General features: G+C 34.7%; 1 protein-coding gene across 3 annotated transcripts in view; it reads left to right on the top strand.

Moving 5' to 3' along the window:
- LRRC7 (leucine rich repeat containing 7) overlaps positions 1-26,544 on the top strand; it is a gene marked incomplete at both ends in the record, with an annotated part of 381,292 nt that overhangs the window by 111,826 nt on the left and 242,922 nt on the right. For all 3 annotated transcript variants that reach the window (XM_082833990.1, XM_082833989.1, XM_082833988.1), the window contains one exon: positions 15,845-15,923. In XM_082833990.1, coding sequence (XP_082690116.1) covers positions 15,845-15,923 — 79 coding nt within the window. The remainder of the gene's footprint in view (positions 1-15,844; positions 15,924-26,544) is intronic.

The raw sequence follows: 26,544 nt of genomic DNA, 5'->3' as shown, positions 1-26,544 counted from the left end.
AACTACTGAAGCCCATGCACCTAGACCCGTGCTCCACAAGAGAAGCCACTGCAATGAGAAGCCCACGCACAGCAAGGAAGAGTAGCCCCAGCTTGCCGCAACTAAAAAAAGCCAATGCACAGAAATGAAGACCCAACACAGGCAAAAAGAAAATTATGTAGCTTTAATTTTTTAATGGTAAACACTTTAAGCATGAAGAAAATAATATGAGACAGTAGTGTGACCACCATGTAGATTAAAGTGATGGCATTTATTATAGATATAACACTCTAGCTTTTTTTAAATGAAACTTGTAAATTCCCATCTCCATCCCTTTTTCCTTCCTCTGAGTTAGTGTGTTTAAAATTTCAATGAAGTGCTAACACATTGTGTATGTTATTCTGCAAGTTTTCATTCTACATTACGTTTCTAAAATTTGTCCTTAATGATCAATGTGAATATGATTGCACCAGCATAGTACCAAAGTTCCCACTGCTCCATATCCTTGCTAATACCTGGGGTTATTCGATATTTTAAATGTTGGCCAGTCAAATGGATATATAAGGATGGCTCAATATTTTAATTTACATTTCATCAATCACCAGTGAAGTTGGCATTTTTTCATTTCTTTTTATTAGCAAGTGTAGAGTATCTTTCTCTGCAAATTGACTTTTTGGTCCATTTTTATTTTGGATTGTTTGTTAGGTTCTTAGTGATTTGAAAGATTTACATACTGTGAACACTAATCCCTTATTGGTTAAATAGGTTACAAATATCACCTCCCAGTTTGTGATTTGTCTTTTTGCTTTGCTCAGGATGCCATTTGTTGTAGAGAAGTTGCCAATTTTAATATACTAAAATTTATCACTCTTCTCTTTTGGGCTGTAGTTTTACAGCTTATTTAAGAAATTCTTTCATATGCTAATATCATAAAGATGTTTGTCTACATTTTCTTCCAAAACTATTGGTTTTCTTTTCCCATTTAGGCCTTTAATTCATTTGCAATTTATCTTTTGTGCTATATATTATCAAAATTTATTTTTTCCATATGAATAGATGATTAATTGTTCCATCAACATTTGTTAGTCTCTTTTTTCTCACTAACTTATAAATATACCTATTTTACATATAAAAGACATTTATCCAAACTCTTTGTCTTGCTCCATCAGCTTACTTGCCTATTCTTGTACCAATATCACGTTGTTCTAAGCATTATAACTTAATATTAAGTTTTAATATTTGATAATAGAGGTCTTCTTTCTTTTTAAAATGTGTCTCGCTGTTCTTGGTACTCAGTTCTTTATATAAAATTTAGGTTAACTTGTTGAAGTTCACAAACAATCTATTAGAATTTTTTTAATTGGCTTGAATTTAAAGATTCATTTGGGATGAATTGATATGTTTGTGGTAGTAAGTATTGTAATCTGTGAACATGGTACTTACCTTTATTTAGATCTTATTTTGTGTCTTTCAATAAAGTTGTGATTTCTTTCAAGAAAGAGCTGCACACATTTCATTAGAGTTATCTCTGAGTAGTTTAAGTTTCTAGTTTTATAAATTGTATTCCTTCTATTTTTATTTATTTATTTTTTCCGGCCATGCTGCACGTTATGCTGGATCTTAGTTCTCTGACCAGAGATCGAACCCATGTCCCCTGTAGTGGACGGAGTCCTAACCACTGTACCGCCATGGAATTCGTGTATTCCAAACCATATCATCTGCATGTGACAATTTTCTTTTCTTTCCCATCCTTATACCTTTATATCTTCTTTTTTTTTCCAATTTTATTTATTTATTTTTATACAGCAGGTTCTTATATACATATTAGTGTATATATGTCAATCCCAATCTCCCAATTCATCCCACCATCACCCCCAACCCACTTCCCCCCTTGGTGTTCATACGTTTGTTCTCTACATCTGTGTTTCTATTTTTACCCTGCAAACCGGTTCATCTGTACCATTTTTCTAGATTTCACATACATGCGTTAATATATGATATTTGTTTTTCTCTTTCTGATTTACTTCACTCTGTATGACAGTCTCTACGTCCATCCACATCCCTTTATATCTTCTTGATCACTTTTTTATAAGTCATAATTTCCTGGGAAATAATCTATTCCATCATCCAGATGTTCAATTTTATTGTAAAACATTGTCCATAGACTTCTTTTACATGTTTTATAAATCTCTACCATATCCATGGCTGTCTCTTTCTTTGTATTCTTAACGTGTTTTAATTGTTCCATCTATCTTCTATGTTTTTATCTCCAATATGGCCAGAGGTTTTTCTACTTTGCTAATCTTTCAAATAATACTTTTTTGACTTATTTGTCTCAATACTGGTTGGTTGGCTGGCTTTTCCTCCAATCATTAATTTCTATTTTTCTACTTTATACTGCAGCTTTTTTATTATGCCCCTCCTACTTTTTACAGTTTACTCAGTTGTTTTTAGTATTCCAATAAACTTGCAGCTTTTTTAGTTATCATATTATTTTTATTGAAATATGTTGCAGACTACATAGTCTGGATTATTTCTCTTTATTCATTGACTTTCACATTGTGGCCTAGGATATGGTCAATTTTTAAAATATTCTTGGTTGCTTATGATAAAAACACATATTCTCAGATTATTGAGAACAGGCTAGGGATCATCTAATAATATTCTTTATTCTTCACTACATTATAGGCTTTTCTAGGACAAATACTGTATCTTAGTGATTTCTATATGCTTGAACGTTGAAAGCAGATTTCAACCTCTTGTGTTCAATAAAGATTCTAGTCTTTCTTTTTAAGAATAAGTACATTAACCTTTATCTTTCTTGAGAGAGAGAGAGAGAGAGAGAGAGATGTAAATAAATATTCATGCTGCATGTAAATCACCCTTCCTCTCTAAGGAAAATTCCCAAAAATTACATACAGCAATCCATGGGTAAATCATTGGCTTTCCATGCCAATGGATCTTTTATCTTTTCTTCCTCAGATCTTAATCCAACAGTAAAACTATGATCTTATGTCCATCAGAGATAACTGCATTTTATGATAGTGTGGTATCTGAATAAATAGTCTATTCCTGTTTGCAGAGTTGATACATGGTCTTAATGGAGTAAATTGTTTTATATGATAAAGCAAGATAATGAATGATAAGGTTTAATTGGGCAATGATTCTGTTTTAAGTCTGATTGTTGATTTGTCATAGCTTCAGAGAGACTATGACACTCTAATTTAAGGACTTTAATGAAAATGAAGTAATGTGAAAATGCTTCCTAATTCTGCAGCAATTAAGTGATTTTTCTCTCATCCTCTAAAACTTATTTCTATTCAAGAATGAATTTGAACGCATCATAGTGGGCCAAATCACTGTTGTTAGTTATAATGAAAGGCGATCAGAGTTGAAGGTATTATTATGTGTTTTACTGACTTGCCAATTATTCTACCCCTTCGCCAAATGCATAAAAAACACTGAAGACAAATAATGTCTTCAGCTTTCAGTGAAGAGGAGGAGTTTCTCTCAAACACACCAGAGAAAGAAGATATGAGTAACCAGTTAAATGATGAAAATCTTTAAAATTTTGAGCATATTCAGAAAAGAATAGAGACTCTAGCAGTGTATATATAAATTCTTAAGGAAGTCTATTTTGGGATGCCTTATGTGGGTTGGGGAGAAAATATTACCCTGCAGTTGTTTTCAATTAGCAATAAATATGCTCTTTGATGTTTGGCAAATCATTAGGCCATTTGTTTAGAGTAAAGCTTATTATTTTGTCCTATTAAGTACCTCACTTCCAACGCTCTTAATGTGCTATTTATCTGAAAATCACCAGCACTTCCCTCACTGTAAGACTACTTTCCTTTCTACAGAGTCTACTTCTGCCCAAGATTATAGTGTTAAAATAGAGGATTGACTCCTCTATTTCCATAGAGGAGTATGATGGCAACAAAAACCAGGTCTGTTCTCCTGCCACCTTCTTAGCTAGATACCAGGATTTTTAACTCTTTCTAATGTCTTCATGAGGAAATAAAACCAACATATAATTTTTATTTGTGTTGCCAGCACTTACTCCATGAGGGATAGAGCTTCCAATCTGGTAATATATTTAAATATAAGGGAGAAAGGAACTGTTCCCATCCCATCATCCTTCTGACATCTGTGTTGGGCTCTGTCACCTAGAGTCAGCAGAGTCTTTCCTGAGCTGATTGATTAACCTGTCTTTGTGTGCCCCTGTAATTCCTAGAACTTGTAAAATAACAGAATTGGACTGGCAGTGAAGCGTTGTGAGTCCTCTCTCTACTAGGCCCTACCCCCTCGCAGCTTCAGGATAAACTCCTGAAAAGAACTGCTGCACCTTGCACTGTTTCTAGACTCACAACAGCCACTATCAAAGTGCAGGCATAGTAAATGCTCAATAAAGCAGTTGACTGATAATGAATAAAAAAAAATCATTAGCCAAAAATGAGGTAAGATTATTAAATAGGTCCATTTAATATAGAAGTGACTCAATATATTTGTGGTTGAAGCAGAGAGAAGGTGGGGAGGGCAGGTGTCATTTTAACTCCTTTTGACAAAGTCTTATTCATTCCTCTATGAAAGAGCTTGTCGGTCAAAGTCATAAAGATTTCTTAAAATTTTCTCCAGACAGACATGTCCTAAAGGCAGAATCAGTTGCATGATTGCCTCAAAGTATTGATTACTTTACCTGCATTTGGCTTTTCTCTTTATAATGCTACTAAAATAGGCAGAGTCTTATAGGAAACCTTTAACTCTTCTTGCTTGAGTTCCTACTGAGTTCTTGGCTCCCTTCATTTGAAGGGTTGGAGGTAAAGCAAATTATTCCAGTCTGTTTGTTCTTCTCTCTCTCTCTCTCTCTCTCTCTCTCTCTCTCTCTCTCTCTCTCTCTCTCCATCTTTAATATATGACTGGCCTGTACATTGTCTCCCAAATTTACTAACCTAACTGCTGGATGCTTTTGCTTTCTCCCATATAATAGATTGTGTCTCTGAAATCTAACTCTAATCAGTACTTCCTACTTAATAGAGTATTGCCTCATTTACCAAATATCCTTAGGGAATGTGGGTTTATACACAAAATAATTTTCCAAAAAAATTACAGTTTATCCTTTTACACCTAATTTTAAAATTTTATTTGAATCATTCTGAATGGCAATTATTCCAAAAATGTTTCATATCACATTATTTTCTTTCAATGAGTATAATGAATGCAATTGAACATTTCCAGGTTGACTTGAGTTCATTATGGTTTGTGTTATTAAATTATTTTAGTATGTGTAGATGCTTGCCTCTACACAAAATAAGAATGGTAGGCTTTAAGAGTTCTGGTGTTAACTTTGTAGTTTTTCCCATCACCTCCTTTATTTTCAGACAATGAGTTATCAAGTCTTCATATTGACATTCTGCCTATTTTGAGTAGCCCTCTCTTCTTATTTGTTCCTTCTAATAGCTATTGGTTGAACTATATATAAAGAGGACATAGATTTGGAACTAAGCTTATAGTACTTGTCAGTATACTAAATTAAGAAATAAAGAACATGGGCTTCCCTGGTGGCGCAGTGGTTGAGAGTCTGCCTGCTGATGCAGGGGACAAGGGTTCGTGCCTCGGTCCGGGAAGATCCCACATGCCGCGGAGCGGCTGGGCCCGTGAGCCATGGCCGCTGAGCCTGCGCGTCCGGAGCCTGTGCTCTGCAACGGGAGAGGCCACAACAGTGAGAGGCCTGCATACCGCAAAAAAAAAAAAAAAAAAAAAAAGAAATAAAGAACATTATGACCTGAGCAATGCACTCAATGTTCCAGAAAGTTAATAGTACTATCTGAAATTTGACCAAAGGTAATTATAGAACAAATACAGTTTACAGTGCCCCTATAAGAACGCCACATGGTCAATCTTGAGTATGCATTAAACTCAGAGTTCTAGAAAGTTGGGGCTGTTTGTATTTGACCTGGAGAGTATATATGGAGCACATCCAATATATTGCGCTCTATTATGAATGTTGCATTGTCAATTTTGAGTAGCTAAAATGTATACCCCCAAATAGTTTAAATCCTGGATTTGATGGAGGCAGCTTAATAAACATATAACGTGTGTTTGGAATAAGCTTGGCCTTGTTTCAAAACCTCCAAGCCTCGGTTTCTTCATTAGTTTAAATAGCAATAATAAATCATCTTATAAAATTGTTGTGAAGATGAACTAAAGCAAAGTGCTTATAATGTTTCCTCAATAAATTCCATTCTTTCTGCTCCTAAATCTAATCCAATTTACTAGATATCCAAAAACCTGCCTGCTTTCTCAAAATTGAAAAAAATATATAAAAATTGGTATCACATTTAAAATATCAGATGAAAATATTAAAGTGTTATCAATATATATCCCTCCTTTGTTAAAATTAAGGTTTTAATCCTTTTTCAGCCTACGGCACTTACATCATGGGGTAGACCATTTAGGCTTATGATACCTCTGAATTTCAGAGAATTCAAAGAAGCATTTCAAAATACACTATAACTATTATCATATATACAGGTCTATATAAAATTTTTAAAGTAATAAACATAAACTTTAATGCATTTGAGAGAACTCTAAATCATTTAAAATTTGGTATTTGTAGGAAGTCCTTTATATTATTTTTGTATGAAAAGAGAGTTACCTGTTTCATCTTAGAAAAGGTAATTTCAATCTAAAGCGTCTGTACTTAAGATCATGTGTTTCTTTCCATGTTTGTACTGTTTTAGTTCATTGCTTCAGGATATTGATGCAAAAATATAATTAAATCCAATTTAATAGACACTTGCTCAGTTTCTGTTGTTTTCCTAGGTCTGATCTAGGTACTGTCAGGAATATCAAGAAATTGAATGTCAACTGACTCCATCCTCCTATCTTTCCAGAACACTCCCTCTTATACCACTCCAACCCTCCTTTGACCCCATCAGAACCACCAATCTATTAGTACCACCACCTTTTCATGAATTCTCTCAAGATTTGCTCTGCCCTTTTTGCATGGCTTGAATTTTATGGTCAGTCATCAAATGACCCCCTTGATACCTTTGCTTCTCTTTTATATATCTACGTATGCTCAGTAAAATTACAACCCTGACTGAATCCAGCTCTCTACCTATGGCTGAAAAGATACGGAAGAAAACAGTCACACTGATTGATATGACTTTAAGTTCATGATTGCAGTTCTGAAGTGGAGCCTTAATGCTTCCCAACAATCATGTTGTACTTCCTTCCTGTATTGACTCTCATTGTCTTCTGGTGACTATTTCACATGTTCTCTTCTGTCTTCAAACTCCCACATCTCCTGTTCCATGTTCATGGTTATTTATCCTACTCCACTGAGAAAATCAAAACTCTAGAAGGATGATTTCCAGACTGTCACCATCCTATTAATTCATATACCAGCATCTGCACCCATATTCTCTCATTGCTGCCAAATTAGTACAGGTAAACTACTCCTGTTTCTCTCTAAAACCAGTCTCTCCACTGGTTAACCATCCCCTCTTGCCGACCCATGGATATCACTGTAGAAATTCTCCTCAGTCTCTACCACATCATCAAGATTTTCCTCTCTACTTGTTTATTCTAATCAGTATACCCACTTGCTATTATTTCTTCTGTTCTAAAGAAAATTTCTTGGATTTTCTTCCCTTAATATCCCTCACCCCCTTGCAGCAAAAGCTCTAGATGGAGTTGTCTATATCCTTTATCTACAATTCTTTCCTCTCATCCTCTCTTAAACCCACCCCAGTCTTTAAGCCCTCCACTCCAAAACAATTCCAAATGAGGTCATACAGATCTCCTCATTACTAAATCCAAAGGCAATATTTGGTCATCATGTTACTTGACCTAGCAACATCATTTGAAACAGTTGAATGCTTCTTCCTACTTTGCACATTTTCTTCATTTGATTTCTAGGATTCAGTACTCTTATTTTTCCTCCCATCTCACTGATTGATCTTGTTCAGGCTCCTATGTTGATTCTTCCTCTTCTCCCCAACCTCATTTTGGAGTATTTCATGGTTCAGCCCCTTGTCGTTTTTTCTTCATTATCTGCATTTACATAACTGGTGCTCACATTTTGTCTCATGGTTTAAATACTGTCTAAATCAGCGGTTCCCAACCTTTTTGGCACCAGGGACCGGTTTCATGGAAGACAATTTTTCCACAAACTGGAGTGGGGGGGGGGATGGTTTCAGGATGATTCAAGCACATTACATTTACTGTGCACTTTATTCCTATTATTATTACATTGTAATATATAATGAAATAATTATACAACTCACCAGAATGCAGAATCAGTGGGAACCCTGAGCTTGTTTTCCTGCAACTAGATGGTCCCATCTGGGGGGTGATGGGAGACAGTGATACCCGAAGTGTGTTGCTATGTCCAGTCTACTCAGTAATCTCATTTTGGTTGCTGTCACTGCAGAAAACCCTGCTTCACAAAGATAGGATGTTGGAAATGGAAGCAGGCTTTTCAGTGCTTTTATGGCAATCTCAGTTTATTCTGCCTTGACTTTAATCCAGAAGGTATGGAGATTTGAAGTTGTCTCAAACATACTTTTAAGGCCACCATCATTTACGATCTCAAGGAGTTGATCCTCTTCTATAGCACAGAGAAAGTCAATTCACCTGGCTTATGCACAAATGGGTCATGGATCCATTCCTTCCCAGTTTGGAGGTCTTTTGTGGTTGGGAAGTAATGCTCAAACTCTTTTGAAAGCTGAGATAAGTGATCATACGCCAGCTGGGAGAAAGAAGGCCCTGGCTCTGTCTCTTTCAAAATCTCTGCTAATGTTTGAAACTTGTCAAAAATCCCAATGTTCAATCGTCGCCCCCATAATTCCAGTTTGGCTTTGAATGCAGCCACATTATCTGCCGACTTGAATACACTTGTCGTTCTCCCCTGAAATGACAGATTGAGCTCGTTGAGTAGGTTGAATATGTCACACAAGTAAGCAAGATTTGCGACCCATTCTGTGTCACTGAAATGTGCTGCCAGTGGTGACTGTTCTTCTAAAAGGAATCTCTGGAGCGGCTCTCATAACTCAAAAACTCTGACCAGTGATCTGCCTTTAGAAAGCCATCTCACTTCTGTGTATAAGAGAAGACGTGTGCTCTGCGTCCATCTCCTCACAGAGCTGCATGAACAGACGTGAGTTAAGGGCATGTACTTTAATGTGGTTGATAATTTTAATCACACCCTGCAAAACGTCTTTAAGTTCAGGTGACATTTTTCAGATAGCCAGCATTTCTCTATGAATGACACAGTGTGTAGACTCACATTCAGAAGCGACCTCTTCAACCCAAGTAGTGAAACCAGAAAGCTGTCCAGTCATGGCAGCCTCTCTGTCCGTGCATATACCAACACAGAATGACCAATTCAGTTTTCCTGACATGTAATCATTCAAAGACTTGAATAGTTTTGCAGCTGTGGCGTTGGTTGGCAACAAAAGTGTACATATCCTCATGCGCATCCTCCTGAAAAATATATGGCACAAAAACATGCATTGTTGCCTTGTCATCAACATCGGTAGAGTTGTCAACCTGGATTGCGTACCACGGTGACTCATTAATCCTCTCTAACAATTGTGCCTCAATATCCTCTATTTCATCAATTTGTCTAGTTATGGTGCTAGACGATAGTGAAACACGTGCCATCTTTTGAACTGCAGCCTCTCCTAAAAGTTCACGACAGATGTTCTTAACAGCAGGCAGGATCAACTCTTCACCAATAGTAAAGGGCTTCTTAGCTTTAGCAATGTGGTTAGCCACTAAGGATGATGCTCTCAGTGCAGACACATTTGATGAAGTAGTGGTCTTCAATAATTGCTTCCGTTCTTCATGTTCATGTTTTTCTTCTTTTGAAAAACTCCAAAGGTTTGTCTTTTAATGCAGAGTGCTTGGTCTCCATGTGACGAAGCAATTTTGAAGGTTTCATGGCTTCGTTGGATAGCCAGTCGCCACATACTATACAACACGGGCTTGGAGAATGTGAATCAGCTGTTGCAATGAACCCGTAATTTAAGTAGGACTCTTGGTATTTTCTTTTAAATGCAGCTTTCTTTTTGTTGGCAGTCGTAGAGTCTTCTGCTATCTCATCATTGGGTCTTTCCCCCTTTTCAAAGAAGCTCTCCAGCGATGTTTGATTTTTACTCATTTTGGCTAGGGTTAGCTTGTGGGCTTACCAAAACTGTGACTGAGACAAGTGTGCAGTGCAGAGCGGCATGGATGGAAGTGGTAAATAAAATAATGGACAAGCCACACACAGACAAAAATAAGTGTCGGATTCTGACTTAAAGCCTGTCACCAGATGCAGCTGTACAATTGAGGTACATCAACTCACTTGCCACTATAAAGCCTGCCATCAGATGCAGCTTGTCACTTGCCACTCACTGATAGGGTTTTGATATGTCTCCAAGCAACTGATTTATTACGGTCTCTGTGCAGTCAAACCTCTCTGCTAATGATGATCTGTATTTGCAGCCACTCCCCAGCACTAGCATCACTGCCTCAGCTCCACCTCAGATCATCAGGCATTAGATTCTCAAAAGGAACGTACAACCTAGATCCCTTGCATGCACAGTTCACAGTAGGGTTTGCGTTCCTATGAGAATCTAATGCCATGGCTGATCTGACAGGAGGTGGAGCTCAGGTGGTAATGCCAGCGATGGGGGGCGGCTGTAAATACAGATGAAGCTTCGTTTGCTTGCCCGCTGCTCACCTCCTGCTGTGTGGCCCGGTTCCTAACAGGCCACAGACTGATACTGGTCTATGGCCCAGGGGTTGGGGATCCCTGATCTAAATGATAATGAATCTTACATCTTGAAATCTACAGTCTAGACCTCTCTCCTAAACCCATCTGACAACCTCTCTTAGAAGTCTTACAGACATCTCAAATTACACATGTCCAAAAGTGAACTATTATTCTTCTTTCCAAAACCTATTTCACATATTGTTTTTCCCATCTAAGTTCAAGATAACTCCTTTATTCAAGTTGCTTAGGACAAAGAACCTGGAGTTGTCCTTGATTTCCTTTTTTCTTTCATACTCTTCATCTAATCCATCATGCTGTCCTATTGGTCTTATGTTCAAAATTCATCCATATTCCACTCACTTCCTTCTCCCTCCATTGCTCCCTCCCTTTCAGAAAGACCACTCTACTCAGGAGCCAGAGAGATCCTCTCGAATTATAAATCAGACTGTATAACACATCCTTCAATGTCTCTCTATTTCATTCAGAGTAAAAACGATTCTTGTAATGGCCTGAGAGCCCTTACATGAGTCAACACCCCCGTCTCCCCATCATACACCCCTTATTACTTCTCTAACCTAATTCTTTGCTACTCTTCTCTTCCTCACTGTGTTCCAGTCACACTGGCCTCCTTGCTATTCCTAGAATACACCAGGAATGATTAATCTTCATGTCTATTCACTCTGTCTAAAATTCTCCTACTGTCCATCTTCAGTTTCCAGATATCTGTATTCCTATCTCTCTCACCTTCTTCAAGTCTTTTCTCAACTGCCACCTTTCCAATTAATAAGGCTTACCCTAATCACCGTAGTTAAGTTTGAAATCTTCAGGCATTTCTGATCTATCTTTATTCTGCTCTAATTACATTTTCCATAGCATGTCTCAAAAATTCAATACTATTTAATGTATTTCATGTGTATGCTAATTCTCTATGGTTTATTGTATGTGTTCGTTTGCCAGAATATAAGCTCCACAAATAAAGAGAACGTATCCATTTTTCTTACACTGTATCACCAATGTTTAATACAATTCCTAACACAGAGTAAACACTCAATAAATATTTGTTGAATGTTGACTTTCCCTTTTAGGGACCTTATAATTAAAATATCAGGGAACCACGTAAGACAAGATGATAAAGCAATAATTCCTCAATTTATAACCATATATTGTGTCTCATTATTTTTCAGTGTAAATTTCAGAAATAATACAATCTAAAATGCTAGTCTTAAGAAGAGAATGTCATGGGCTTCCCTGGTGGCGCAGTGGTTGAGAGTCCGCCTGCCGATGCAGGGGACATGGGTTTGTGACCCGGTCCGGGAAGATCCCACATGCCGCAGAGCGGCTGGGCCCGTGAGCCATAGCCGCTGAGCCTGCGCATCCGGAGCCTGTGCTCCACAACGAGAGAGGCCACAACAGTGAGAGGCCCGCGTACCGCAAAAAAAAAAAAAAAAAAAGTGTGTATGAACTTTTTTAGAATTGAATAGTGTGTGTATATTTATATATATTATAACAATATATATGTGTATAAATATATGTATTTATAACTTTTTTAAAACTCAAACACACTGTGTTTCAGAGGACCAGACAGACCAGTCTCAAAAATTGGTTAATAAAAATGTGAGCTCTATGGGGAATTCCCTGGCGGTCCAGTGGTTAGGCTCCGCGATTGCACTGCCGAGGGCACAGGTTTGATCCCTGGTCCGGGAACTAAGATCCTGCAAGCTGGTTGGCAAGGCCAAAAATAAATTTAAAAAAAAAAAAAAGAAAAAGAAGCAAGATGCTTAAAAAAAATGTCGGCTCTACATTTTTAATATAGTAACGTAATAAAGGGGAACAGTAAACAATTTTAATAAGTAATGTAATAAAGTAACGTAATAAAGAGGAACAATAGGCATGGTGTTAACAAATATTAAATAAATCCCACCTATATTCGTTCCCATCTATAAATATCCATTAGGTATTTAAATAAGTTACCTAATCTTTGTGAATGCGTGATTCTTCATCCATAAGATGAAAATAATATTGCCTAATATATCTTCCTCAAAGGATTATTAAGAAAATTAAATTATTTTACACAGTGGCATAAAGGAATGTAAGTTAACTTTCCTCTTCTTAATACATGAATTTTATCTAGTATTTATTAGATACTTATTAAGTGGCTGACATGATACTAAGTGCTTTACAACATGCTATCTAATAATTGGAACAGCCCTTTGAATTAGGCAAGAAATGAGAAAGTGACGTTCAAATATTAAAATGTCTGACTAAGATTACATAGCTAGTTAAGTGACAATACTGAGATTAGGTCATCCTTCCAACCCATGCTTTTAACTACTATGCTTTAGTACCTCTCCATGTTTAGACTGAACTATAAGTTAAAGATATGCTCTAAGAACTTTTCCTAAAATCTAAGGTCCATATATTAGTATATATGGTAAAGTTCCCCTGGCACCCTAGTTTTCCAAATGTGTTCTGACTTTCATAAGCAAATTAAGCAGCTATAAAAACCTCTACAAAAGTACAAAAATATTGCTCAGCATAGACTAGTTATATATGTTTACATTATAACATACAAATATTTATTCATAAATATGTTTATTATTTACTTCCCATCTGCAAGAGCATTTATTGCAGCTATTATATTGATAAGATATTGAGATATTCTTTTCAGCACACTAATTCCTACCTCTTTTTTGTTCTCTTAGGTAGATAAATTTTACAAGTTTATACTAGCCAGTTCATCTCGACATGATTGTTGGTTCCTTTGTTGACGGACACCCTCTGCTTCTATTTGTTTCTAATAATTATAGATAACAGATATTCAGCACTTTGTGCCAATTACTTTACTTGCTTTATCTCTGTCAATCCTCTCTGCAACTCTCTGATGAAACCATTTATATAATAATCATATTTCAGAGTAGGAAACTAAGACATCGAACATTTAAATGACTTGCCTAGGGTTACCCAAACGGTAAATTATAACGTTGGGATTCCATTTTAATCCAATGGACTCTGCTCTGAACAATTTTAAGTTTAACTGTAAACAACATAATATGAGGTTTTTTTTTTAACAAATAATGTGGTAGCATTTTCACCACAGCAGGGAATTCCATTTTCAGCAGAAGATAAAGAGATACACTACAGTCTTTTCTTTAAAATCGTACGTTAATTTGCTTCTCCTTCCATGTCTTGGTTTACATATAATTTCAGGAAATATCATCCTAAGGCAGGCACCTGTGGAGATAAGGCATCAGGCACACTGGCTTGTAATGAGCCCAGATTGGTCAGGCAGAAAAAGCTAAAGGGAGAAAAGTAAAAGCCTTATACTCCTGTTGGTTGCAGATATCCGAAGTGACTATGAATGCTCAGGGGAAAAGTTGAGGATAGCTAAGGGTTATGTTATTGACTTCTGTGCCATTTTGTTAACCTCTAGTTAATAAGGGCAGTTGTAGGTGTTATGACCTTTCCAAAAAGGGTAATTGTTTTTCTCATTCAATTCATAAGTAATGGTGCTCCTAAACTTCCTTAGGTTTTTATTAAGAAGGCAAAATCCTTCAGCAATAATTTTAGGACAGCACAGTTTCTGGTGAATCTTCACATAGAGAGAAGTGGCATGAGAAATGCCTCCACACCATCTTTCATACCCTCACTTTGCTTTGGTAAATGACTTGTTTGGTTTGGCTCTCCTCCTGCTGCTTCTCTGGACCTTCAAATCCTGTGGACATGGTGGTCTAGGTCAACAGAATCTAGGAAGGTGGAGGGTTTTCTTTCTTGATTATCTATCATCAAAAAGTTCAACTAAATCCTACCACAAAGTGTTCCTTTACCTCTGTCATATATGAAGTACTTGGCAGGACTAGTACTTCATAGACATTTTTTTAAACGCTTAACAATAGTTTCAAAAATTGAGAGCAAGCAGTACTGCAGGGATATAGGAATGGCTTCATATAGCTGTTTTCCCTTCTAATTTTTGTAGGGCTTATTTCAATCATCCCGCAGTATCTGTGGGAGATTGGTTCCAGAAAATACCAAAATTGGTTGGTTCCCTGCAGATACCAAAATCCGCAAGTGCTCAAGTCCCTTATATAAAATGGCGTAGTATTTACATATAACCTATGCACACCCATCTGTATACTTTAAATCACCTCTAGATTATTTATAATACTTAATGAAATGCAAATGCTATGTTAATAGTTGCCAGTGTGTAGCAAATTCAAGTTTTGCTTTCTGGAACTTTCTGAGTTTTGTTTTGTTTTTTTAATATTTTCTACCTGCGCTTTGTTGAATCTGTGGATGTGGAAATTGTGGATATGGAGGGCCAACTATATATTTAATTCATTTGTATCAACGGATTGAAGCGTCCTCCACATCTTTTTTTCCTCTGAATAAAATCCTAATTTATGGATTGGGTTTTGGCTTACTGATTTCCAGTAAGAAAAACTTGTGTTTTTCTGTCACATAGCCAACAGCACAGCTGTGACAGCAGATGAGCAGTTCTCCAAGGGCAGTCAGCCAGGCTGGCTACCTCAGAAACTCCAGAGAGGATCCCAGGAAGGATTGCTCACCTTGTCACCCTTTCAGGCAGATGTAGAGCTGCACTCTGTGCCAACAAGAAAGAGGTGCACAAAATGTGTTAGAGCTTCTTAATAGTTTGGGAATATCTATTGGTTTTGTGAATTCTCCTTAGGTATCTTTACATTGTACATGTTCAATCTTCTCAATCTTACAAAATGAAGGGAGTAAAGATTTTATTTTCTGTTTTCTTATATCTGCTGATTTCCCCTTTCTTTTGTAGCAGCACTATATTAACTAAATAATCCCAACTATTTTTATTTCTTTAGATTAGTAAACAGCCAAGGTATATCCTATGCTAAATTTTCCTCAATTTTATATCTAATTTCCAATTATTACTATCATAAAATATTATTTAACACTCATATTTTTAAATGTATGTATATTATATAACACTAATGTATTATATTAATAAGTTATTATTCTTACATGTGATTACCCATATGGTGTTTACACTGTGTATTTAATTAATTATTCTTAATATTAAAACTATTGTTTAGTATATTTTATGTACTATTTTCTTAATTTTAGGTGTACAAGAATTTCCAGAAAACATAAAGTGCTGTAAGTGTTTAACAATTATTGAAGCCAGTGTCAATCCCATTTCTAAGTGAGTATGAGTGATTACATTTTATTTATCTTTATATTTCCATTGGATAATAATGTACCAAGATAAAGGAAACTCACATAGTAAATGAATTTTAAATGCTGTATTTAAAATTCAGTTTAATAGAATGATGGGAAAGGAATAATCAAATCAGGATAGTTCAATAAAAGATGAGTAAAAGCATTGCTGAGTAACAATGAAGGCCTAATTGACACAAGATGGCATTACTTTGAAGGAAACCGTGTCATCATTTTTTGTGGTTCTCAAGCAACATTCCATGGAAGAGCGCCAAAACTAAGAAAACAGTTATTAGTTATGGTCATGCTGGAAAATTAGCATCAAGGTTCTGATGAAAGTTCAAGAGAGTGCAAGTGTATAAGGTGCATGCAAATAGCTGTCATGTGATTCAAGGTGGAAAATGAATTAAGTATGATCAGAAAAAGGGAGTACTGTATTTAGTACCAGATATCACAGGAAGAACAAAAAGACAATTCTGTGAGGATAGCCTAATGGAAGACATGGATGGTAAAAATACTGTGATCAGAAATAGGATATTTGTGTGTCATGATCTGTTAGTAGAGAAATGCCAAGGGAAAGTGAAACCCAGCATGTGACCATGTTTCAAATTATGATATGCCATAGTGATAGTGTGTATTGTGGAATCAAATAGGTCAAGAAACCATGAAGTGAATGGATTGGGTAAGCCCTGGACCTGAATGTTAAAGTCACTTATCTGTGGAAGTGGATGTAAAATCTAGAAAGTCTATTGAAAGTTGTAGTAACATTTGGAAGTGGATGAAATTAATCAGTGGTATTGGAATGCAGATAATGAGTTGCAAAGTAAGACTGGCATTTTAATCATACAAAAACTGACAGGATTTGAGCAAAATCCCTCAGTCTTTTGTCCACGTGAAGATGGGGAGACTGGGAGAAACTGAAGTTCACAGGAAAGGCATTGAATGAATCTAGTGTTTCCAGTAAAAGACAAAAGGAAGTTTATCAAAGGGAATTTAAAGGGAAAATTTTCACCAATAGGGTTGAGGAGAGGGAGTAGTGAGGATGGTTTCTCTATGGATCATGAGAAGAGGATGTAGGTGAAACTAGAAATGAAATAGAATGTAAAAGAATGAGGTAGAAGTTTAGATGAGGCTCTTTACAGTGAGTGGTTTGTGAAATAATTTGAGGCCTTTAGTAGAAAGTGTGGAACATCAAGGAATAAACTATGTTTGAATAAACCATATTCTACCTCAAATGTAGAATATGGTGAGGGGAAAGAAAAACGTGAAAAGTATTCTCCAAAACACTTAGACCAAAATGCATCTTTCTCATAAAAGAAATAAATATTGGTAACTTATCACAACAGGACTATAGACATGTCCTTGACTTAAGTCATAATCCAGGGCAGATGATGAATTATTTTGATTTCTAGCTCTTTAATTCTAATAGCTCATTGTATTTAGGAATCGTGGTCAGGTCTTTGAGAGTAGAAGTCAGATGATAAATTACATATTAAAAAGCTTAAAATCTATAGTTTTATTGGTTATGCCTCTGGATTCTTTTCATATATTTAACTTTTTAAAAGATAAATGAATATAACTGATTTCATCAAAAAATGTCTAACACTGAAAGAAAGTTTGGGAATTCATTAAAATATTACTCAAAGAAAAGTCAATTTAAATAGTATATCAATTTTAAAGTCAGCGTTTTTTTTTTAAGATATATTGGGTTGGCCAAAAAGTTCATTTGGATTTTTCCCTAAGATGTATGGAAAAACCCAAACGAACTTTTTGGCCAACCCAATAATTCACATACAGTAAAATTCACTCTTTTAGGTGTATGGCTCAGTGAATTTTGACAAATGTATATAGTTACGGAATCACCATAATCATTAATATATAGACTATTTCCATCATCCCCCAAAGTTCCCTCAGCCCAGTCATCCATTGATCTGATTTCTGTCCCCATGGTTTTGCCTTTTCCAAAATATCATATAAATGGTGTCATACTTTGTGGGTTTTTTCTTAACACTGATTTTGAGGTTTATTCCTGACATTTCAAGAATTGGTACTACATTCCCATTTATTTCTAGGTAGAATTCCATTGTATGAATGTGACACAATTTTTTTATCTCTTCCTCAGTTGATAGACTTTTAAGTTGTTTCCAGTTTGGGGCTCTTATGAATAAAGTGGATATAAACCTTTCTGTACAGGTGTTTGTGTAAGCATCTGTTTTCACTTCTGTTGGGTAAACACCTAGGAGTAGTTTTCTCTGTAGTATGGTACATGTATGCATAACCTTTTAAGAAATTTCCAAACTGTTTTCCAAAATAACTATTTCATTGTGCATTCCAAGCAGCAATCTGAGTTTCCATTGTTCCTCATTATTGTCAGCATTTGGTACTGTCAGTTTTTTTTTTTTCTATTTTAGCCAGTCTAGTAGATATAGTATCTCATTGTCATATCTCATTGTAGTTTTAATTTATAGTTTAAATGTCAAATTAGAATCTTTCCTTGTGTTTATTTACAATATGTATTGCTTCTTTGTTAAAAGTTCAGATTTTTTGTTCATATTTATTGACTTGTCTTTTTATTATTGAATTATAAGAATTCTTTATAAATTCTGACTAAAAATCAGATATTTGTTTGCTCTTATGACTTATCTTTTCACTTCCTAAATAGTGACTTTCAAATATAAAAAGATTTTCATTTTCGTGAAGCCCTATTTATAATTATTTTATGGTTTATTCTTCTTGTCCCTGTCTAGGAGGTCATTACTAAATTCATAGTCATAAAGATTTTCCTCTATGCTTTTCTCTGGAACTTTTGTAGTTTTGGTTTTACATTTAGGTCTATGATCCATTTAAAGTTGATTTTTGTAAATATATGTAAGGTGTGAGGGTTGTGGTTCTCTTTTTTATTTATTTATTGCATATAGATATCCAACTGTTCCAGTTCCAAGATTATCCTTTTTTTTTTTTTTTTTTTTTTTTTTTTGTGGTACGCGGGCCTCTCACTGTTGTGGCCTCTCCCGTTGCGGAGCATAGGCTCCGGACAGGCAGGCTCAGCGGGCATGGCTCACAGGCCCAGCTGCTTCGCAGCATGTGGGATCTTCCCGGACCGGGACACGAACCCGTGTCCCCTGCATCAGCAGGCAGGCTGTCAACCACTGTGCCACCAGGGAAGCCCTATCCTTTCTTTATAAAATTATCAGAGTACCTGTTTTGTAAATCAATTGATCATATGTGTTTGGATCCATTTCTGAATTCTCTATTTTTTATGTTAATCTATATGCCTCTCCTAACACCAGTTTTATACTATCTTAATTACTGTAGCTTTGTAGTAATTCACACAGTCAGGGAATGTGAGTCCTTCAACTTTGTTCTTCTTTATCAAAATTATTTGGACTCTTCTGTGCCCTTTGCTTTTCCATATAATTTTTATAATCAGCTTGCTAAAAAATATGGAATTTTGATAAGGCTTTATTGAATCTGTAGAGCAATTTGGGCAGAATTGACATGTCAGAAATATTGACTATTCCTTTTTCTGAACATAATATATCTCTATACTTATTTAGATCTTTTAAAAATTTTTATCAATGTTTTGTAGATTTAAGTTTACAAATATTGTGCAAGTTTTGTTCATCTTATTTCAACTCTTTCATGTTTTGGGGACAATTACAAATAATTTTTCTATCATAGAAATATAATTGATTATTGTATATTGACCTTATATCCTGCAACTTTATTAGATTCACTTATTAGTACTAGTAAATACTTTGTAGCTTTGTGGGGGAAGGGATGTGATTTTCTATGTAGACTATCATGTTACCTGTGAATAAAGACAGTTTTATTTCATCCTTTTCAATCTGTACTTCTTTTATTTATTTATTTAGCCTTATTGACCTGGCTAGGACCTCCTGTATAATGTTGAATAGAAGAGATGAAAACAGATATTATTGCCTTGTTCCCAATCTTAGGGAGAAAGCATTCAGACTTTCACCATTATATATGATTGTTACTTTTTTTTTTTTTAATACATTCCCTTTATCAGGCTGAGGGAATTTAAAATAATACATTTCTCACTTCCTTTTGAGCTTTTACCAGCAGGGCTGTCAGAGTTTAGATTTCTACTTTCAAACTTTTCAAGAAAATCAAGGCTTTCTCTATGATGCTCTTGAACAGTCATGCAATCTCTGACCACTTCCTGGCTCCAAAGCCACTCCACATTTTTTAGGAATTTATTACAGCAGAATCCCAATACCAGATACCAAAATCTGTGTTAGTTTTATAATGCTGTGTAAGAAGTTACCACATACTTTGTGGCTTACAACAACACATATTTACTATCTCTAAGTTTCTGTGGGTCAGAAATCTGGTCATGCTGTAGCTGGGTTCCCTGTTTGAGAGTTACACCAGGCTACCATCAAGGGGTCAAACTGCAGTCTCATCTGGAGGCTCAACTGGAGAGAAATACATTTTCAAGCTCATTCAAGTTATTGGCAGAATTCATTTTCTTGCTGTTATAAACTTGTGAGCCCCAGCATTTTGCTGGCTGACAGCTAGAGGCCACTTTTGCCTCCTAAAGGCTGGTGCAGTTCCCAGCCAGGTGACCCTCTCCATAGGCAGTTCACAACATAGCATCTTGTTTCTTCGAGGTGAACAGCAGAGTAGAGTGAGTATCATAGCAAGATGGAGTCACATAATGTAATATAGTTATGAGAATGACATCATATCTTATTTGCCACATTTCATTGATTAGAAGCAAGTCACAAGTCCTACCAATACTCAAGAAGAGAAGATTTTATCAGGGCATGAACTTCTGAAAGCAAAGATTATGGGGTCCACCTTAGAATCTGCGAAATCTTTGAAATCTGTTTTGCTGAGACTTCTCCCTGTCAATAGGCGTTGAATTTTGTCAAAGTTTTTCTTAAAAAAATATCTATTGACATGATGATATAAATAAACCCTACCTGGTCATGAAGTATTACACTTTTTATAAATTAATGCCTCTGATTTGATAATATTTTGTAAGGATTTTTCCATCTATATTCATGAGGCATATTAGTCTGAATTTTTTTTTCCTGTATAGTACTATTCAAGTTGCCTATTTTTTCTTGAGTGATTTCTGGTAGTTTGTGTTTTTTAGGAATGTGTACATTTCATGTTTTCAAACTTATTGGTACCTCATTTTTCATAATTTTTTTATTAGCCCTTTAATATTTATAATATCTCTAGTGATGCTCTCTGTTTCATTCCTGGTATCAATAATTTTTGTCTTCTTTCTTTTCTTACTTGATCAGTTATACCAGAGATTATCAATTTGCTCTATTAAAAAATAGACTTAGGTTTCATTTACTTTTCTTTATAGCTTTTCTGTTTATCTTCTTAGATACAAGAAATCTACAAAGTAGTTAAGTCATGAAAACCCTAGAATATGAAAGTTATAGTTTTAAGTGTTAGCATACTAGTTTTAGTTTTAGATGTGAACTTTATAGTATAGTCTGAATGCCTTAACCAAGTCACTGGTGAAAATTATTACAATAAAATTGAAATAACAACTTCTCAATGAGAAAGTAAGGACCGACATTTATTGAGAACCTAGAATGTCTTAGGCTTTTAGATTATTTCATTTTCATCTTCACGGCAATTATGAAGTAGATAAATATTACCTATGTAACTTTTTACATATGGAAATGCATAAAGATAGTATTTAAATTCCTGGGCTCCTTTTATTATATTTCACAAATCCTGAAGAAACATTTTGATTTTGGTTTAAATTAAAAGATACAATTTGAAAAATCTGTACATTCTTAATGCTCAACAATAAGGAAATCGCTAATAAATTATGGTACATCTACTGGATGGTTATAAAGATTATTTATAGGGTGATCATATGTCTCTGTTTGCTCAAGTCATCCCAGTTTATACCTCTTGATGTGGCGTGATTAATAATAGTTCCCTTTTAACACTCCAAAGTGTCCTAGTTTGAATGATAGATTATGTAGTCACTCTGGTTATGCAGCAAAATTGAAAGATAATTACAAAGTAAAGGGAGAAATCATGATACAAGTTTGCAGTGATGTTAAAATAATTAATTGGAAATTAGATCAAAATTAAATACATAAAATGGTAATAATAGTTGTGTTAAGGAGGTGGAATTATGAGCAACATTTTTCTTTTCTCTTTATTTTCTAAATGTTCTCTGATAATGTTAGGTTAATTTTATAACTTGAAGGTTATAAATTAAAATATTTAGATGTAAAATATCTTTCCAATTAGAGTAGGAGATTTGACATTGACTCCTTAATCAAAATTTATATCACCTGTATTTTAATTTTGTTTAACTGTTCTAATGGAGGTCAAATGCCTGTAATAAGTTTTCATTAAACTTCTAAAGTAAATGCAATTAGAAAAGAAAAATGTTGAAACAAGGATGTCTGCAGCCAATCTTAATCTGCCTATTCCAACAATAAAATTAGCACTGATAAAAGTATTTAAATTAGTAGTCTAGTTAATTTTGAAAGATCAGAATAAAAACAATACCAAGGAAAAGTAATAAAATTGCTCCAGTTTAGTGAGTTCTTAATATGGGGTGGGTAATCAATCATTTACTCATTGGAGCGACTCTGGAAGTGGATATTAGTATGATCATTTTATAAAGAAGGAAACTGAGTCTTACAAAGATTAAGTGATCTGTAAAAGTTACAGAGATAAATAATTGAAAGAACTGTGATTCAAACTTAGGTCTTCTGACATCAATGCCCATGTGCTCAAGCACTAAACATTTTAGGTGTCTGATTCTAGTGTGCTTTCTTTATTGCAATTTGAATATGCTAATTAAAAAAATTTTATTGGAGTATAGTTGATTTACAGTTTGTGTTAGTTTCAGGTGTACAGCAAAGTGAATCAGTTATACATATACATATATCCTCTCTTTTTTTTTTTAGATACTTTTCCCATATCAGCCATTACAGACTATTGAGTAGAGTTCCCTGTGCTGTACAGCAGGTTCTTATTAGTTAGCTATTTTATATTTAATAGTGTGTATATGTCAATCCCAATCTCCCAATTTATCCCTCCCCCAACCTTATCCCCTGGTAACCATAAGTTTGTTTTCTACCTCTGTGACTCTACTTACGTTTTGTAAATAAATCCATTTGTACCCTTTTTTTTAGTTTCCACATGTAAGCGATATCATGTGATACTTGTCTTTCTGTGTCTGACTTATTTTACTCAGTATGACAATCTCTAGGTCCATCCATGTTGCTTCACATGGTATTATTTTGTTATTTTTTATGGCTGAGTAATATTCCATTGTATATATGTACCACTTCTCTATCCATTCCTCTGTTGATGGACATTTAGGTTGCTTCCATCTCCTGGCTATCGTAAATAGTGCTGAAATGAACATTGAGGTGCATGTATCTTTTCAAATTCTGGTTTTCTCTGGGTATATGCCCAGTAGTGGAATTGCTGGGTCATATGGTAGTTCTTAGTTTTTTAAGGAACCTCCATACTGTTCTCCTTAGTGGCTGTACCAATTTACATTCCCACCAACAGTGTAAGAATGTTCCCTTTTCTCCACTTTTAATTTCAGCCATTAATAACATGAAAATGTTTCCTTAGAGAGAGAATTGTTTGCCAGTATATATTTTTAAAAATACTTTTAATTTTTTAATAAATCAGTCAAATGTGGAAAACCACAGTTACTTTAGGAATGTGAAAGCCTTTAGGAATGTGAAAACCTTTCATTAGAGTTCCCTTACTTAGCGTAAAATGTTGGATTTCATTGAGTATCTTGGAGGAGGATAAAGACAGCCCATGACTTTCATCTTCATTGAGTTTATCTAGCTTGCTAAGGAATATCTTCTTCCTTGCAGGTCCTTGTATGTTCCTCTGGAAGTTGTGATGTTGACAAGTGGGACCACTGTCACTATTAAAGCTACAAAATCATACCATAAAATTAATAATGAATAAAGTTGAATATCTGTTTAGCAGACCTACTGAATATATATTTTCAAATAATATGTTTTCAAAATACAATACTAGATTATTGCAGAGATTTAAAAAATTCCTTGTCCTCAAAGAATGTATAATCTATTCCAGGAATAAAAAATTCCCAAAACTTGTATAAAATATAATTGTTATAAGCATTTTGCTAAACCTATGAATATAATGCTGTGGAGAAGATGAGGAAGAAAGCATTAATTTTGAATCTCAGTGCAGAGTAACCATTCAACAAATTCTTATTTAAGTAAATTGAAATAAAAAATACACGTGCTATTAAACAAGACATACTGTATAAATATACCTTTTAATTCTACATTTTTAGAAAAGAAAGATTCGATATACAGTGTCAACACATCTTTGTTTATAAGCAGACTGAAACAACTGTCTTACTTTGTATTCTGGTTTTTTCATATAACTTATTTTTGGCAGTCCAATTTTGCAATTGGAATCTGCCCAGTGTAGTCAATTCTTAAATCCTTAGAGAAGTGTTCTATGTAAGAGCCAGATTTTCTTACATGATTAACTTTGCCAGAGAAGCAGCCTAAAGAAATATATTTTTTATCAAAAGAAGTAGTACAATGTAATACCATTTAGTGCATACATGTGTGGAAAAATAGATTAAGGTAAGCTGAGTAGTTCAAACTGTTCCTATAACTAGAAAATTGGTGTTTTTAAAGGATTTTTATTTATTAATAGTTACAATGTTAAAATAAATTATTAGATAAAAAGTTTTAACATTCTTCTCATTTTACACATTTTAATCTTCTTTTTTGAAAAGTCATAAATGATTTATTTTCTCAAATGACTATAGAAACCAAAAGGACATCAAAGTAAGATAGTAGTTAAATTGAATTGTAATCCATTGGACATCTGTGCCATTATCATAAAAACTATTTTACTATCAGCATATGAGCTCTAATGTATTATAGAAAGCAAAAAATAGAGAAAAACAAAGATCTACAATAAATTCTTTTTAATCTTATAGGATAAAGTTCAAAACTTTGCCTCAAGCATTAAGTATCCTATAAATCCTGTCCCCTACTAATATTCTCAAATCTTAATTTCTAATACTCTTATACATAAAGTATTCCCTCTAGAACTCATCTTCTCTTTGTCACCCATCTCAGGTGAATTCTTACCTCTATGTTATAGAACCCCTCACTCCTCCCCTGCCTCCTTTCTCTCTCTTTTCTGTTTTTATGAATCCTACCTCTCTTTGGGAGCAAATTTATGGAAACATACTCTATGAAGCCAGAAACAAACAATCCAACTCCAAAATACAAATTGAACCAAGATATTTGTAGCAAAAATTATACATATAAGATCAGTGTCTTAAGAGTGTATAAAGAATTCCTACCAAATTGATATACAAATATTAATTGTGTTTAGTTTGGGTTCCCCAGCAGAAAAGTTTAGAAAGTAATTCAAGCAATATATTTAGAAAATAATCTAAGAAAATAGCAGTTAAAGATATGTTATCAAGCTATTTACTAGTATGGACCACTGGACCTTAATCTTTGTGGGAAATGCTGGGAAACAGTTTAAACATATATCACAGACTTGTTAAGCACAATGGGTGAGGGAGCTGAGGTATTTATACTCCTTCTAGTCATTAGCTGAGACCTATTCATAGGGACATTAATCTCTTGTAACCAGAAATATAACTTAAGTAAACTCTTGTACACCAGAATATATGTTAAAAATAAATAGAACATATAACAGAAATACAAACAAAAAACTAGAAGCAGCTGTAATGTTCAATTTGATAGAGAATGATAAATAAATAGTGGTATATTCATACAGTGGAATACTATGCTATGGTGATCAGTCACCTACCTCAAAATAAATGAATTTCATTTAACTAATCAGTGAATTATTTAATAATATGAATTATTAAAAGTCTCAGAAAAAATATTCATAGTATGATTTGATGTTCAAAACATGCAATGTTCAAAAACATGCAACATAAAGTTCAAAAACATGCAAAACCATGTGACTTTTTTTCTTTTTTTAGGGATTTAAATAGGTGTGGTAAAACTCCTTAAAAAGCAGAAAAGTAAACATCATTCAGGAATTTGTGGGGCAAATAGATGTAGTCAGGGAGGGACACCTAGAGGGTGTTAAAGGTACTGATTCTATTTATTAAATTATACTGTGGGTACATATATACTCTTTTATTTTTTTTTAACATCTTTATTGGAGTATAATTGCTTTACAATGGTGTGTTAGTTTCTGCTTTATAACAAAGTGAATCAGCTATACATATACATATATCCCCATATCTCCTCCCTCTTGCATCTCCCTCACACCCTTCCTCCCTATCCCACTCCTCTAGGTGGTCACAAAGCACGGAGCTGATCTCCCTGTGCTATGCGGCAGCTTCCCACTAGCTATCTATTTTACACTTGGTAGTATATATGAGTCCATGCCACTATCTCACTTTGTCCCAGCTTACCCTTCCCCCTCCCTGTGTCCTCAAGTACATTCTCTATATCTGCATCTTTATTCCTATCCTAACCCTAAGGTTCTTCAGAAACTTTTTTTTTTTTAGATTCCATATATATGTGTTAGCATACTGTATTTGTTTTTCTCTTTCTGACTTACTTCACTCTGAA

This window comes from Leucopleurus acutus, assembly GCF_964270905.1.
Source record: "Leucopleurus acutus genome assembly, chromosome: 2".
Classification (NCBI taxonomy): domain Eukaryota; kingdom Metazoa; phylum Chordata; class Mammalia; order Artiodactyla; family Delphinidae; genus Leucopleurus; species Leucopleurus acutus.
The sequence above is the reverse complement of the archived record's forward strand: the minus strand, read 5'-3'. Positions and strand labels throughout refer to the sequence as shown.